The sequence below is a fragment of the Cyclopterus lumpus genome, chromosome 4, assembly GCF_009769545.1.
Source record: "Cyclopterus lumpus isolate fCycLum1 chromosome 4, fCycLum1.pri, whole genome shotgun sequence".
Lineage (NCBI taxonomy): Eukaryota > Metazoa > Chordata > Actinopteri > Perciformes > Cyclopteridae > Cyclopterus > Cyclopterus lumpus.
This window is the reverse complement of record NC_046969.1, coordinates 12,933,582-12,947,589: the sequence shown is the minus strand read 5'-3', so window position 1 is coordinate 12,947,589 and position 14,008 is coordinate 12,933,582. Positions and strand designations below refer to the sequence as shown.

General features: G+C 41.1%; 1 protein-coding gene across 2 annotated transcripts in view; it reads left to right on the top strand.

Annotated features, from left to right (window-relative positions):
* The window catches only part of adamts10 (ADAM metallopeptidase with thrombospondin type 1 motif, 10), a 43,451-nt gene that overhangs the window by 23,760 nt on the left and 5,683 nt on the right, over window positions 1-14,008 (top strand). For both annotated transcript variants that reach the window (XM_034530571.1, XM_034530570.1), the window contains exons 15-23: window positions 993-1,056; window positions 1,200-1,302; window positions 3,830-3,963; window positions 6,660-6,783; window positions 9,841-9,921; window positions 11,615-11,778; window positions 11,887-12,013; window positions 12,936-13,065; window positions 13,591-13,795. In XM_034530571.1, coding sequence (XP_034386462.1) covers window positions 993-1,056; window positions 1,200-1,302; window positions 3,830-3,963; window positions 6,660-6,783; window positions 9,841-9,921; window positions 11,615-11,778; window positions 11,887-12,013; window positions 12,936-13,065; window positions 13,591-13,795 — 1,132 coding nt within the window. The remainder of the gene's footprint in view (window positions 1-992; window positions 1,057-1,199; window positions 1,303-3,829; window positions 3,964-6,659; window positions 6,784-9,840; window positions 9,922-11,614; window positions 11,779-11,886; window positions 12,014-12,935; window positions 13,066-13,590; window positions 13,796-14,008) is intronic.

The window sequence follows — 14,008 nt, the reverse complement described above, 5'->3', positions numbered from 1 at the left end:
GGTCTTAAACAAAGTATCTTTCCACCATGGTTTAGGGAGGACACATCCTTTATGGGACCACAAGGAGGGAAAGAGGGAGTTGTTGAAGCCTCACATTAGCATCAGCTGAAGATAATAATGTTTTTTTATGCAGAAAGAATGTTTAATGTCTGCTTATATTATATATATATATATTTAGTATATTAAATAATCTGGCAAACTGAGGTATTGATGCAATAGGGCACTGTGATAATAATAATAATAATAATAATAATAATAATAATAATAATAATAATTTGTAAGGCACTCTTCATTCAAGAATCTCAGAGTGTGATGAAATAAATAAATACGTTACATAAAGAAGAATGATCAAGCAGTTCCAAACAATAAGGGACAATATAAGGACGAAAAAGAGCAGTGGTATCAGTCACTACCACAGGTTTGAGAATTTGAATTAGTATCAGCAAAGTCTGCATCCTGAGCAAACGACTCATCAGTTTTACCTATCTGATGAAACTGTAAGAACGTGCCAGCTCAGAAAGCAAAGGGCTGAGATTTATTTCCAGGCAGCAGTGCCACTGTTTCTATTGTGTTTGTCTGAATCATCCCCAAACAACTAGCAGACTGGCTTTTGAATCACAGTCACCAGATCCCTCATCTTGAATTGATTAAACTGAGAATGAATTGACCCAAATCTGAGGCCAAAAGTGTTTTTTTGTTGCATCTCTGAGCAACGTTTACATTTGTTGAACGTTTACCAGAGACAGCCATTTGACGGTGGCTGGCTCTGGTTTCTTCTCGTTTTTTTATTTGTGTTTTCTTATGTAGAGGTGTTGTTATGGTCTCTGATAAAGCAATAAAAGAGACAGACAGTGAGATTGGAAACACACATGAAGACAGACAAAGCAGAGATCAGGAGCCAGTGTTGTGTGGTGATGGGATGGAGGTTAAATTGTTTCAAATTGTTGTCAGATGTGACTGACTGGCCTGATTCTCTTTGTGTTTGGTTTTAGGCCAACGATTGGTGGAAAGTATTGTCTGGGGGAGAGAAAGCGCTTCAGGTCCTGCAATATTGATGTGAGTATTGCTGTTCTTAATCGTCAACATGCAGTCAAATCATTAATATTAGTTTACTTCATGAGTTTTGTGTTTGGTCATTGCATGGGACTCTGCTTGCATGTTTTTATATATTTATATGTGGATAACTGTGTGTGTTGTAGGAGTGCCCTGCAGGCTCTCGGGATTTCCGGGTGATTCAATGCTCTGATTTCGACAGCGTTTCTTTCCGGGGAAAGTTTTACACCTGGAAGCCATACAGAGGGGGTGAGTGAGTAAGCGATGTTTGAGGTGTTTGAGGTGTGTGTGTGTGTGTGTGTGTGTGTATGTGTGTGTATGTGTATGTGTATGTGCGTGTGGAGAGAGAATCGAAGCTGCAGACTCCATCCTGTCTGGCCTGCAGATGCTCGCTGCAGAGAGCCATGCATTCCCACAATGCCCTGCGAGAATTCCTCGCTCCTGATGAGCACTACACTGGACGTGAAAGATAAATAGTTTCAACGACATAACTGCCTTTAATCTAGCCCTCCAATAACATAATGGCTTACAGAGATGGCCAGCCAGTCAATTCCAACTTCAGGCAACAAGTGCTCCTTTCATCAAGTCAGCTGATTTTACAATGGAAATCCCTTGCAGCTGTTAAAATAGGAATGGTGCCATAGACTCTGCCCTGCGTTAAGGCCAGATCACACCACCCAGCCCCTTCCCTGTCCTCTGCAGACCTCTCACTCCTCTCAAATTATTTCAGCTTTCTTCCTTTCACTTTCACTGTCTAACTCAACGAAGACAGTTTATTTATTTTTCTTCTTGCTATTTTTCTTTGTCATCTCTGCCGTTGTCTGTCACCTTACTTAGTTCACTATGATGCAATCTCTCTCTCTCTCTCTCTCTGCCCAAACAGTTCATTAATAAGGTCTGTTGTTTAAGCAGCTTTTTTTTAATGACAAACAAGCTGCTGCACATTGCTTTTCTCAGTCCTAACGGACTTCACATTCAACCCTCACACAACACACCCTGCAAGCTATGATACACACACACCCTACTGCAGGCTATGATTGGCCGGCCAAAGCTATGCACCATGGGAATTGTAGTTTTCCGTGGTCTGACCACTTTATTGTCTGCAGGCTGTGCCAGTACATACTCTCTCCTCTCTCTCCCGTTCTCTTCTTCCCAGTACATACTGTACCTGCTTCAGCGCTGCCAGCACAAACAAACACAGCCCAGACTGATGTCAACAGCCACTCAAATAGTGGAGCTGTTGGCGAGCAACACAGATGAATGAAGGATATATACCACTTGGCAGGAGAAGACCTCAAGCAACTGTTTGTGTGTGTGCATGTGTGTGTGTGTGTGTGTGTGTGTGAGAATAGTCATTTGCACATCATACTTAGGTGTCTTTTCACAGGTGTGTGTGTGTAGATTTATGAATTCACTGAGACACAGTGCATTTACAGATATCATTACTTACATAACACAAGTAGAGTCACTAAATACTGAACGCATGTGCACTTAAAGTGATAAAGTAAAGAAGTTATTCAGCTATAGCTCAAACTGTACGTCCATTATTATTTAATTAAAGCACAAATGATCAAAATGTTGTGGAAGCAGGCTCTCAGATATTAGGATTTGATGCTTTTCTCTATCCTATGTTGTAGTTAATTATTAAATATATTTTAGTTTTGAACCGTTGGTTGTATTAAATAAGTATTTTGAATATGTAACTTTGGGCTGAAGGAAATTGAATCCTCATTTTCACTGTTCACTCCATTTTAACGATTGGTAATTATCAATAAGACAAGCAATAATATAAATAATCGTTAGCAAATCTGGTCATTTATTGCAGTGGTTCCTCTTCCTTGAGTTTGTTGTCTCAAAATATAGTTTTGGGGTGTTGCAAAATGATTTATGGAATAACAAAAAGCATATGTTTTGGGAACAATTGGATATTAATATATGTCTTTGTGTTGAAACATATTCTGATAATCAACATTCCATTTGATAGATTTGACTGCACGGTCTTTATTGTCACATTTTATATTTAAAGTCTGGTGGTAAAAACGTCAACATGACTCAAAGTGACTTAGAGCAGAAATTCAGTTTTTGCAGTTGACCTGCAGGAGGTTTGACTTCTGTCTCAGCGACTATTACATTAAATTAGGCACGGTTTGGAATATTTGTATTAGCTCAGATCGCAAATTGCTGGCCAGAAGCTAGCAGGCTAATGAAATTTCAGTTCTTGGAGAGATTTCTCAAAAGCATCGATCCTTTTTCCATGACATTCACTGATGGCTTATTTGAGGGGCATGGTGGAAACAGAGCTCATATACTGATGTTTTAGCATTGAGAAAACAATATCACTTCAAGTTCAGTTTAGTAGCTGTCTGGAAGATCACAGCAGGCGAAGTTATCAATTAAATAGAGCTGTTGAAATGTTAACTTTTTTCCTGAAAGGAATTGTCTTCTACATTGACTTACAGTAACGGGTGAAGTTCAATCTTGACCTTGGGAAAAGGTCCATGTAGTCGCACCGGTTTGATCATATCACCTAATCTTTTAAATGTTTTATAGTATGAGAAAACTGTCTTTGCTGTTTTTCCCAAAGTTCAATAAAATCAATACAGAAAAATTGACACTGTGTGTGTGCGTATATAGTGTATAGATTGTCTATTAAAATGTTATTCGGCCTGTGCACAAGCTAGAATGTGTTTTTGGCCACGTTTGTGTGCTGTAAAGTGGATAGATGTGGTATATTGATACTGTGTGTGTGTGTGTGTGTGTGTGTGTGTGTGTGTAGGTGGGGTAAAGCCCTGTTCTCTCAACTGCCTGGCAGAGGGATACAACTTCTACACAGAGCGTGCTCCAGCTGTGGTGGACGGCACGCCCTGCCGAGACGACTCTCTGGATGTGTGCGTTAACGGGGAGTGCAAGGTGAGATGAGACCTTTCTGTGTGTTTGTAAGCACCCATGCACACGTTTGATTGAAATACATTAGAGCCATTAGACATCTGCATGTGAGCAGACAGTTTAAGCTGAAGCAGCACAATAGGGGATCACCACAAGACTGAGATAATATTGTTTATACTCGCTGTCTAGCGTCTGGACAGCAGCCACTGTTTACACACTGACTGCTGAAGATCAGCACAATCAGCTGCTTAACTGAGAAATTGTCTTAACGTTGGCAGCAATCTTAGGTTCCCATTACCGATGCTCTCTCTTAATCTCAGCTGTTAATGAAAACAAAACATCTATCCGCTGCTCTTTCTGAAGTGGAGACCACATGGAGCTCCAACAGGTTCCTGGAACCCAATGTGACACCCACATGACCCATTTGTTAAAAGACGTAGACCAAAAAACCCTAATGGTAATAGTGCGCAGCTTACGTGGATGCTGTTCCCAATCTGTTGTTAGTTCCACTTGTTTATTTTGGAGATAACTCTTCCCCAGAAAGTAAGTAAGCTATGGGCGTGTAGAAAAGGATGTGAGGACAGAGGATAAAAACTTCATGATCTCCAGCTTGTTGTTTTGTGGTTGCCTGCTGAGAGCCAAAATATTTTATTTTTCTGCTCCTCATCTCTTACCTTTTACCCCCCATGATCTTGCTTTATTCTAAGTTTCTCGGGGGTTCGGCAGACTGAGGAAGGCTGAACTCGTCCAAAAAGAGGATTTTGTTAATCAACATCTTCTCATTGTTCTCTCCTCCTTTTCCACTCTGTTTTTCCCTCTGCTCTATTCCGCTACGGAGGAACCCAGTGACCCTCCAGCTCAGCTGTTAGTCTGTCTGCACTGCAGGCAGGCTTTCATTTACTGCGGTCTTATTATCGCTCTCTTTTACTCTCTCCCTTTCTGACTCTACATCCATTCCTCTCATTTTTCTCCATTTCCGTCCTTTTTTCCTCTTTCACTTCCTTTTTCTTGTGACTTTTCCTGTCTGCAATCCAGTCAGTTTCTCTCCTTCTGTTCGATCATCTCTCCTCTCATATGCTTCATGCACACATAACACTTCAAACACACTGTGAAGAAATCTCTTACGCTTGTTTGCTGCCGCTTGCGGCTTTCAGTTCTGAGATTGGTGTCTGATAATGAGGAGAGGGAAGAATGTGCAGACGAAAGGTCTGTCAGAGCCCCTTTTTTACGGAACTCTTGCACAAAATATAGAGTGCCAGATTTATCAAGGAAATGGCGTTGTGCAAATATGTGCCGCAGCTTTCAGGTGCAGTCAGCTGCTGGACTGCACCTGGTACTAAACCTCTAGAGTTCATAAGTGCAGTTCAGAGGTGGGATTTTATATAATACATTTTATAATAATACATTTATTTATATAGCACCTTTAAAAACAGGGTTTATAAAGTGCTCTACATAGAAGCAAGGTAAAAACATAACATCAATACAAGTAAACATTTCAGAAAATACGTGAGGCAAAGGAGACAATGCCATATAGGCAATGAACACAATAGAGGAATAGAAAATTACAAATACAAAATAAAGCAGAACAGACAAACTAAAATAGGGGAACCAAAGAACTGCATAAAAGGACGACATCTTGGAGGTAATAAAAGGTGTACCAGTCCAGTTTTGGGGAGTGGAGTCAGCAGGAAGAGTAGAGGGTGGTGGGGGAGCTGTAACAGTTCCTAATTTCATGCCACCATCTCGCTCTTGAGGACTGTTGTTGTGATGATGAGCTGCAGCGATGCGCTCGGCCGACCAGAGGGAGGGGATGGAAAGCGTGGAGCGATCAGGCCAGGAGCAAACAAACCCTCCGCGGGAGGCTCCGTGGATGCAATGGGGCCGACGAAGGAGTCCGAGCGCCTTGATGGCTGAGATATATGAATATATATATGAGATCAATGTGCTCAGAAGATTAATAATAAAGCAGTGTTCTTTACATTTTTTTTGTGCTATTGTTGGTGTTTCAACACCATTCCATTATTCATTTGTTATTTCATTAACTGATGATTAATGGTGGTGTGAACGTCTATTGTTATAGTTGCCATGTGCCATCTCTCGCTTTTTTTTTTCAGTGCTAAAAAAGTGCTTTTCAAATATATATTCTGTGTTGAGCTATTGGTCCCAATGAGCTCTGGGAAACAATGTCTGCATTTAGAAACAAGAGGCCTCCCACTCATCTGGATTTAAATAATTTTAATAACACACCCACATTATTTAGCCATCAGATAACCATGGGGTGAATCACAGTTTCAACTCTGGATTTAATTTTGAATTGTAATCAGTGTAAAAGTAATAATAAACTTTAGCTTCATTATCCCTCTCTACAATAAGCAACTGCCATATGAATATATGAGTGTGAGAGCAGTTGCCATTCATTCCCTACACTTTTGTTTAGGTTGGGTTCACTGTTAAAGAGTTTGAGTAAAACCACCTGCTTCGCTCATCATGAAACTTATTTATGTCGACAGCTATGAGTTTAGCAAGCTAAGAGCATTATGGCTGCACAGGATCAGAAAACACATCTGGACTGACCATCTGATATTTCTGTGTTTTGGAAAAGTGGTCTGGAAGACATTAGAGGTAATCCCTCAACCCAGCCTCTGACACTTCTCGACTTACTGACTGTGCCCCTTGACCCTGAGTGACCCTGCAGCTCACTTGCTTCGCCCTTCTTGCAGCACGTAGGCTGTGATCGAGTCCTCGGCTCGGACGTTCGCGAGGACCGCTGCCGGTTCTGTGGGGGTGATGGGAGCAGCTGCACGTCGGTGGAGGGACTCTTCAACGACTCGCTGCCTGAAGGAGGTACAGAACTAAAACACTTAAGCAATCATCATCTCATTCATTTTCTTTTGGGAGTTTCTACCACGGGTTTTGCACATGGAGATAAATATTTTGTCTTTCCTGGTTTCATTAGTGGGGGAAGAAGAGTGTTTTAATGTGTATTTGGAGAACTGCTCTTCTGAGAACCCGATTAGGTCAACGTGAGGCATTAACATGAGAAGTTATGAAACATAATGTGAGTTACGATATCCCAGACATTCAAAATGTATCGTATAATTGTCTATTCTCATGCAAACTCTGTCCACAGCAGCATCCTGTTACAGTTATTTATTTCATAAAGCCAACACAACTCCTCCAAGCTGCAGGAGATGTGCTTAGAGATCAATGATGTATATTCAACAGTTGATGAAAGTTGATGTAGCCAATATTTAAAGTTGGCAAAACAGATAGTAACAGTCACTAGTCTTATCCATCATTGTGTTTACTCTCAGACGTTTCTTCATGACTTCTTATTATGTTTTATTACAATGTCAATTAATTATTCTATAGTCTTATTGGATGGCCTTGCAAGTTCCATCAATATAGGCTTTGTGTATGGTTGACAGGAAGATGTAATTGTGTATCATCTGCATATAAATGAAACAAGATATTTTGTCTTCCAGTTACGTGACCAAGGGAATCATATAGGTAGAGAAAAGAATAGGGCCCAGAATCAATCCTTGAGGTACACCGCAAGTTTTATAGACAAGTAAGTTATGATACCAAGTTTCTACCAAACACTAGTATTTTATACAACATATAATTGAACAAATACAGTGAGTGAAGTCAACCCAATATCACATGTGAATGTAAAACAACCATTCCTGAGCCATATATTTATTTATCCACCAGCCACCCAGTGACACATGGCAGACAGATTTAGGTGAGGTCCGACCAGTGTGGCTTGAGGTCCAGCTGCTTTTGCATCTATTCTGGGCAACATTTCTCCTTGCAACACCAACTTTAGAGTTTCTCACCCAACTGTCACCCCCTTCAAGGATTCCTCAGAAGGGACCCACCCTGAGCAGGCAGCTGTGCTCTTCACCACAGTGACCAGGCCAGACTGTCAACTCTAGCTGAGGTCACAACTACCCTTAAAATATCTGACATTAGCGTTGACCTAATCTGGTAGTAAAGCTAAAGAACCAGAATCAGAATCAGTTTTATTGGCCATGTATGTGTGCACATACATGGAATTTGACTCTTGACTCCAGTTACACGTACGCTCTCGGTGTACATAAAGGCGAAGTGTAGGTTGTTTAGTTGTATGTTTTGTGATCTGGAGATGGTAACCACGGTCAGTGCTATTTTTAAAGATGTGCTTCAGTGATTTAGTGTTGCACTTCCTTAAAGTTTGGGGATTTCAAGAGTAGTTGCAGTTGTTGGTCACCACCTTCACCACCACAACAGACAGTATACATATGTCTGGTTTTGTAAATACCGGTAGAGCATCCAAGAGAATTAGAGGTCGGGCACTGATGTTGGGCGACAAGGCCTCGCTCTAAAGCTTTGTTTATCCTTGTGCTGCCCTGTAGCTCGAGCCTCCAGAGATGCCACGCCAGCACTCTGCATGCACAAGGACATTTTATGCTCAATGCGCGTACACAGGCGTACAACCAAAACGTACTGTGAAGACGAAGAGAGTAATTGGCTAAACAAATGCCATAAACCAACCTCCACAATGCCAAGAAGGAATTGCAATAACTGTCAACTCATATCTCATATTCATGGCCTACTTTATTTCCTTCATTCAAGCACTGTCAAGTGCACTACACTGAGTTACTTGCATTGTAAAGAAACAAAAGTTGGATAAACAATTTGATGTGGCTGGCAAAATATTTATTGAACTTAATATTTTTAGGATCTCCTGTTTCTAAAGTATTTAAAAGCGAATATGTAATAGTAATAGTAATATCGCTTATATCAGTAAACTATTTGTGACGGTCACATCCGAAAACCTTTTACACAAATGGAAAAGGTGCACGTGCCTCGCTTCACTACGGCGACTATAAACTACGCTTTAGTCGGCGTTCTAGTTCACCCCAAAGGTGAACTCAGAGCGGGGACTAACGGCTTATTCTGGACACAGAAAGATTTATCACTGGCAGAATCCCTTAGTCATTTCTATAACAAGCTTTTGATTTCTCTGAACTCCTAAAACCTTTAGCCAGGGATTCTCCTCTCTGCTCAAGGGATTTTAAGTATGGTCTTGGATGAAGGCAAACCATAAAACCGACACTGTAAAATAGAAATAAAAAAAGAAATGAATGACATTACATCACAGAAAAGTAATGGTTGGGGTTTCTTAAAGATGCTGCATTATTGAATTGTTGCTCTGTGCTCGCAGCTTAGATGCATTATTGTCCCGAGTCTATTTCCATGTATCTAGCCTGTGACTCTGGGAGTCAGTGAGGGGTTGCTGAAGGTTTACAGCTCCTTTGCTCTGTGTTTACCAAACAGATTTGTGATTATTACCAGATACTACTTTCTCGCACATTTGCTCTCTCTGTGTTTGTCTGTGAGGCCAAATACCTCAAACTCCGTCTAATAATGTGCAACGCCTCCATCTAGAAACCCAGATCAGGGTCAGTCCAACCTCGTAAAGCTCCACGGAGAGGTCATGAGCCAAACCCTCTCCTTTCCTCTTGTCGTCAAAGCTTTGAAAGGAATGATTTAATTCCTTCGCTTTTTTTTTTTTATTCCTTCTTTCTTGTGACGCTGAAGTTATTTACAGGGCTGCAATGGCTGGATAACAGAGCAGAGCTGAGTAGATGGGATGAGCGTTTAAAAAAAGAAGAAGAAGAATAGTACAAGAGACCAAAACAGATGGCGGGAACAGAGAGAAGAGAGGAGAAGCCGGCTCAGCTCTCGCTCCCGAACAGCTGAAGCCGGCTGCCCGGGAATGCAGCTGGAATCTGAAGCCTCTGCTTAGTCCATCGGCATCCCACTGAGCTAAACACTACTTATGCATCGCGCTCGACCCTCCAGTGAATAAGCCTCCTTCACCTTGCTTTAATTTGTTGACTTTGTGTGTCTCAGGTTATGAAGAGGTGGTCAGAATTCCTAAAGGATCAGTGTTCATCCACATACAAGAGCTCAACATCTCCCTCAACTACCTTGGTAAGAAGATAGTTGAGCTAATGTTTGTGTAAATGTGTCAAAGTAAGTAGTTCAAGAAATATGAACAAACCACACAGCTGCAACTATATTAACTGGTAGTGTTGTATTTTCTTTTTATGCTTGTTTGATCGTCCTAACCCCTCCAGAAATACTTCAAAATGTTGGGAAATTTGCCTTCTTACCAAGAGTTTCACGAGAGGATCAATATCAGTTTCCCGGCGTGGACCTTTTCTACACAGGACTGTTTAACTTGGGAAAGCAGGAAAAGTACAGGTGTTACCAGTAACATAATGATAACTCATTGCCATTCAGGTGCTTCTGTTTCAAGATTCTGCCATTGTTCATGCTGTCTCAGGTCTTTCTCATTTCACAATGTTGTGCCTCCTCGATTCCTTTCCTCGCCTTGCTGCCTAGTCCCGCCCGTGGGAGATGCGAGCGGAGGAGGCAAGGAAGAGACAAGAATACAGCGGAGTCGAGGCAATAGGCATTTATCAAATGAGACGTCCTCGCCTCGCATTGGCATTTTAATACAACGTCAATTCAATATGAGGTATGGCACAGCTGATCAGCTGTCCATTGTTTAGTTCTCCCGCTGTACTTTATGATCTCTGTCAGATGAGAATATATATTTATATATATTTACTTTTAATTCAATTCGCAATCTGGTTTGAATTATTATTTGTTTATGTGTGCCAAAAGCAGTTCCGCATAGGATACACCGGTGTTTCCTCGCTCATAGTTCCTCCACTAAGCCTCCTTGATCCTTGATCCTCATTCCTCACCCTTTGAAATGCATTTTAGGATTTCCTTCAAGTTGGAGCGCTGAGATTAGTTTTATGGATCACAAGCCGGAAGAGCGAGGAATCGAGTTGGCACAACATATTTAAATAAGAAAGACCCTCAATGTTCTGACTCACTGGGATACTTGAATAATATGGACACATTGTTAGTGTTATTAGTTGCACCTTTGCTATTACTAGTACGAATATGTAAAAATGTAATATGTTTAATATCTATGGATTGAGTAGACCTTTCTACATTTTGACATGCAAGAAGAACACAGCTGTCACTTTAATTACTGCACTGTTTCATCTGTGTGTCCAGATGAGCCATGCAGGGAGCCAGCATGCACCATACCAGGCCTTTGAACTGGAACACTTATATTATTATGGTTATTAACGACACCTAAAATGCCTCTCATAAAAAATAAAATGGAAGACAATTCTATGACAGCTACTGTAGCCGACTTGTTCTTACTTTGTCAGCTAATATTATGTGAAAGGAGCTTTAGCGTAAACATTAGAAGCATTAGGAAGCAGGTAGCTTAGCTCGTCATAAGTCTAAACAACACCAAGTTCAGACTTGTATGTATTGTTGACTAGCTTGCTAGCTAACAAGATGCAACATGTAACTTAGACAGATTTGGAGCTAATTGGCGGTGTATAAGGTTATTATTTTTACTTTATATGCAGGAGAACTGCTCTTTTCAGTGTTTGTGCTTGCTACAGCAGCCTTAATAAACAATACACAGTACTGAGCTAATATTAATATAACTCTGTCATACAACAAATAAGACGCCCAAGATTCTTCTTATGGGGATGATTTAGATGCACTAAGGGACATTAGTCCATTTATTGTTTCCTTTTACTTTACTGTTAAAACTGCTTAAAAGTATTTCTCCCTCTGTGTCCAGTGCTGAAGAGTAAAGGAGACCAGTATTTTATCAATGGGAAGCTGACCATTGACACGCCTCGCAGGTTCGATGTTGCCGGTACCACCTTCCACTACAGGCGGCCCACTGATGGACCAGAAACTCTCGAAGCTCTGGGGCCAACCAACATAACCCTGATTGTCATGGTAAGAATGGAAAGAACCCCCAAAACAGGTCTTCAAAGAAATGTCATGTTAAAAAATGTTCACCATCATTGTTGTGTGAAATGGTTGGTTGGTTGGTTGTATGTTTAGGTGCTGGTGCGGGAGGAGAACCCAGGGATCCACTATCGCTTCAACCCCCCACTGAACAGGGAACCTCTCGCTGGCTTTGCCTGGCACTACACCTCATGGTCACGCTGCTCAGCTCTCTGCGCTGGAGGTAGAAAGACACACTAACACAAGCAAGCTGTCACTTACAGTAGGAGGATGTTGCATTATCCTAAATATAAATATAACTACTACATGCCTAACACCAATCCTAACTTCTTAGCCCAAAATGTAATGGTTTACCCTGTGGGGACAAGGTTTTCTTTTCTCTAAAATTCTTTATGATGTGATTGTGTGAACAGATTTATATCCCAACTGCAAGATTGAACCCACTCACTCGGGGCAGATGTCACATAAAGGTTAAGGATTAAATGGCTAAAACATCTGTTTGCTAACCATTTATCATGGAACTGGAGTGTTTGTGGAGTTCATGTTGACATAAAGCCAATTTTCTTCTCCGGCCTTTGTGAGTTAATGATCCGTGCTGCTTTACCTGATAAGAGCTTGTTTTCTCCTCTGATAGATGATTATAGCACATGCTAAAACTCTGATGAGAGGGGGTATTTGTTTGGGTGTTTAGTTCAAATATCAACAGTCTTTCTCCAGAATCCAACTTTAAGTCAGTAAAATGTTGTCACCTTATTATAAATAAGATATGTACGTGATGTTCCTTTTTAACATCTGGCCGAGGATATTTAGACCAGCGCTTGCTCATTTACAGATTAATTCAAAGAGCATAAAATGAAAATAATTACATTCGTAAATATCAGACATCTTCTCTTTGATGTGATGATCTGTGATGCCAATTACTGAAAATTAGTAGCTCATTTTGGGGATACACATTTATTCTAGCTGCCAGTTAACTGCACAAATGCTTTCAACACTTGAACATGTTGCACTGCAAAACATTGTGGACATTGCGGTATTCAAAACACTGTTTACCAACACAATTAATCTCAGCAATGTGGCACGTTCCTAACACCGAACATTGGCCCCCGTAACGGCCTTCTGTGTCTTTGCCCCATGTTGTTCAGGTGTGCAGACACAGCAGGTGGTGTGTAGGAAGCAGGCTGATCATTCAGTCGCCTACAATCACTTCTGTGACAAGAAGAACAAACCCAAAGAGAAGAGAAGATCCTGCAATACTGAGCCGTGCTCCCCATCGTGAGTCGTCTCTTGTCTTGAAGATTGTCTTCATGTGGGACACAACAAATGTATTTCTTGATGATTTCAAAACCTTTGCTTTAACTTGTAATTTAAATGTTAATATTTGACGATTTGCATTTAATGCTAGTTATTTTAGCTTTCAATTTAATACTGACGGTATAATGGTATTCGGACAGACATAGAATATGTACATCAGTGTTGTTCAGGTTTCATTCTACTATAACACTGAGTTATAATAACTATAAAATATACATACTACTAATAGATTCACATGTATTCACTACAAGCTGTAGCCTTTATTATGTCTTATTTACTTGTTTTGTGCGTAGATACTCTTGTGTGTGTATAACTGTAATACTGTCTATGTATGCAGACTAGTGTTTGCTAACTTTGTATGTGTGTTGGTGGGCTTTTTTCTTATTCAACCCATGAGTCCTGTTTTGTACAGCATAATGTCCACAGTGTATTATGCATATGCAAATGAAGGAAACTAAAAACAAAAAGGCCCCTCTCTGCCGCTAGCTGGTGGACAGGAGAGTGGTCGGAGTGCAGTCGCAGCTGTAACAGCGGCCTGCAGACGCGGGAGGTGTTGTGTAAGAGGAGGATCTCTGTGACGGAGGAGAAGGTCTTGGACGACTCGGCCTGCACAACCCAACGCCCTTCTCTCACTGAGCCCTGCAGCAACCAGAGCTGCCCCCCCGAGTGGCTGGCCCTGGACTGGTCAGAGGTAAGCAGACGTCAGAGGTCTCCCATCCTGCATGTGGTTTGAGTTTTTTAGTAAACTCATGGCCAAATTTCAAGCCAATACTCAAGTTTTCTGCAGAATTCCTTCCAGATGATTAATTGAACCTAAGAAGCGCAAACATTTGCCAGGAGAAAGTAAGAGACCCTAACCGGGAAATACACAACATAGGCACAGAGCAGACACAGTAATTACAAT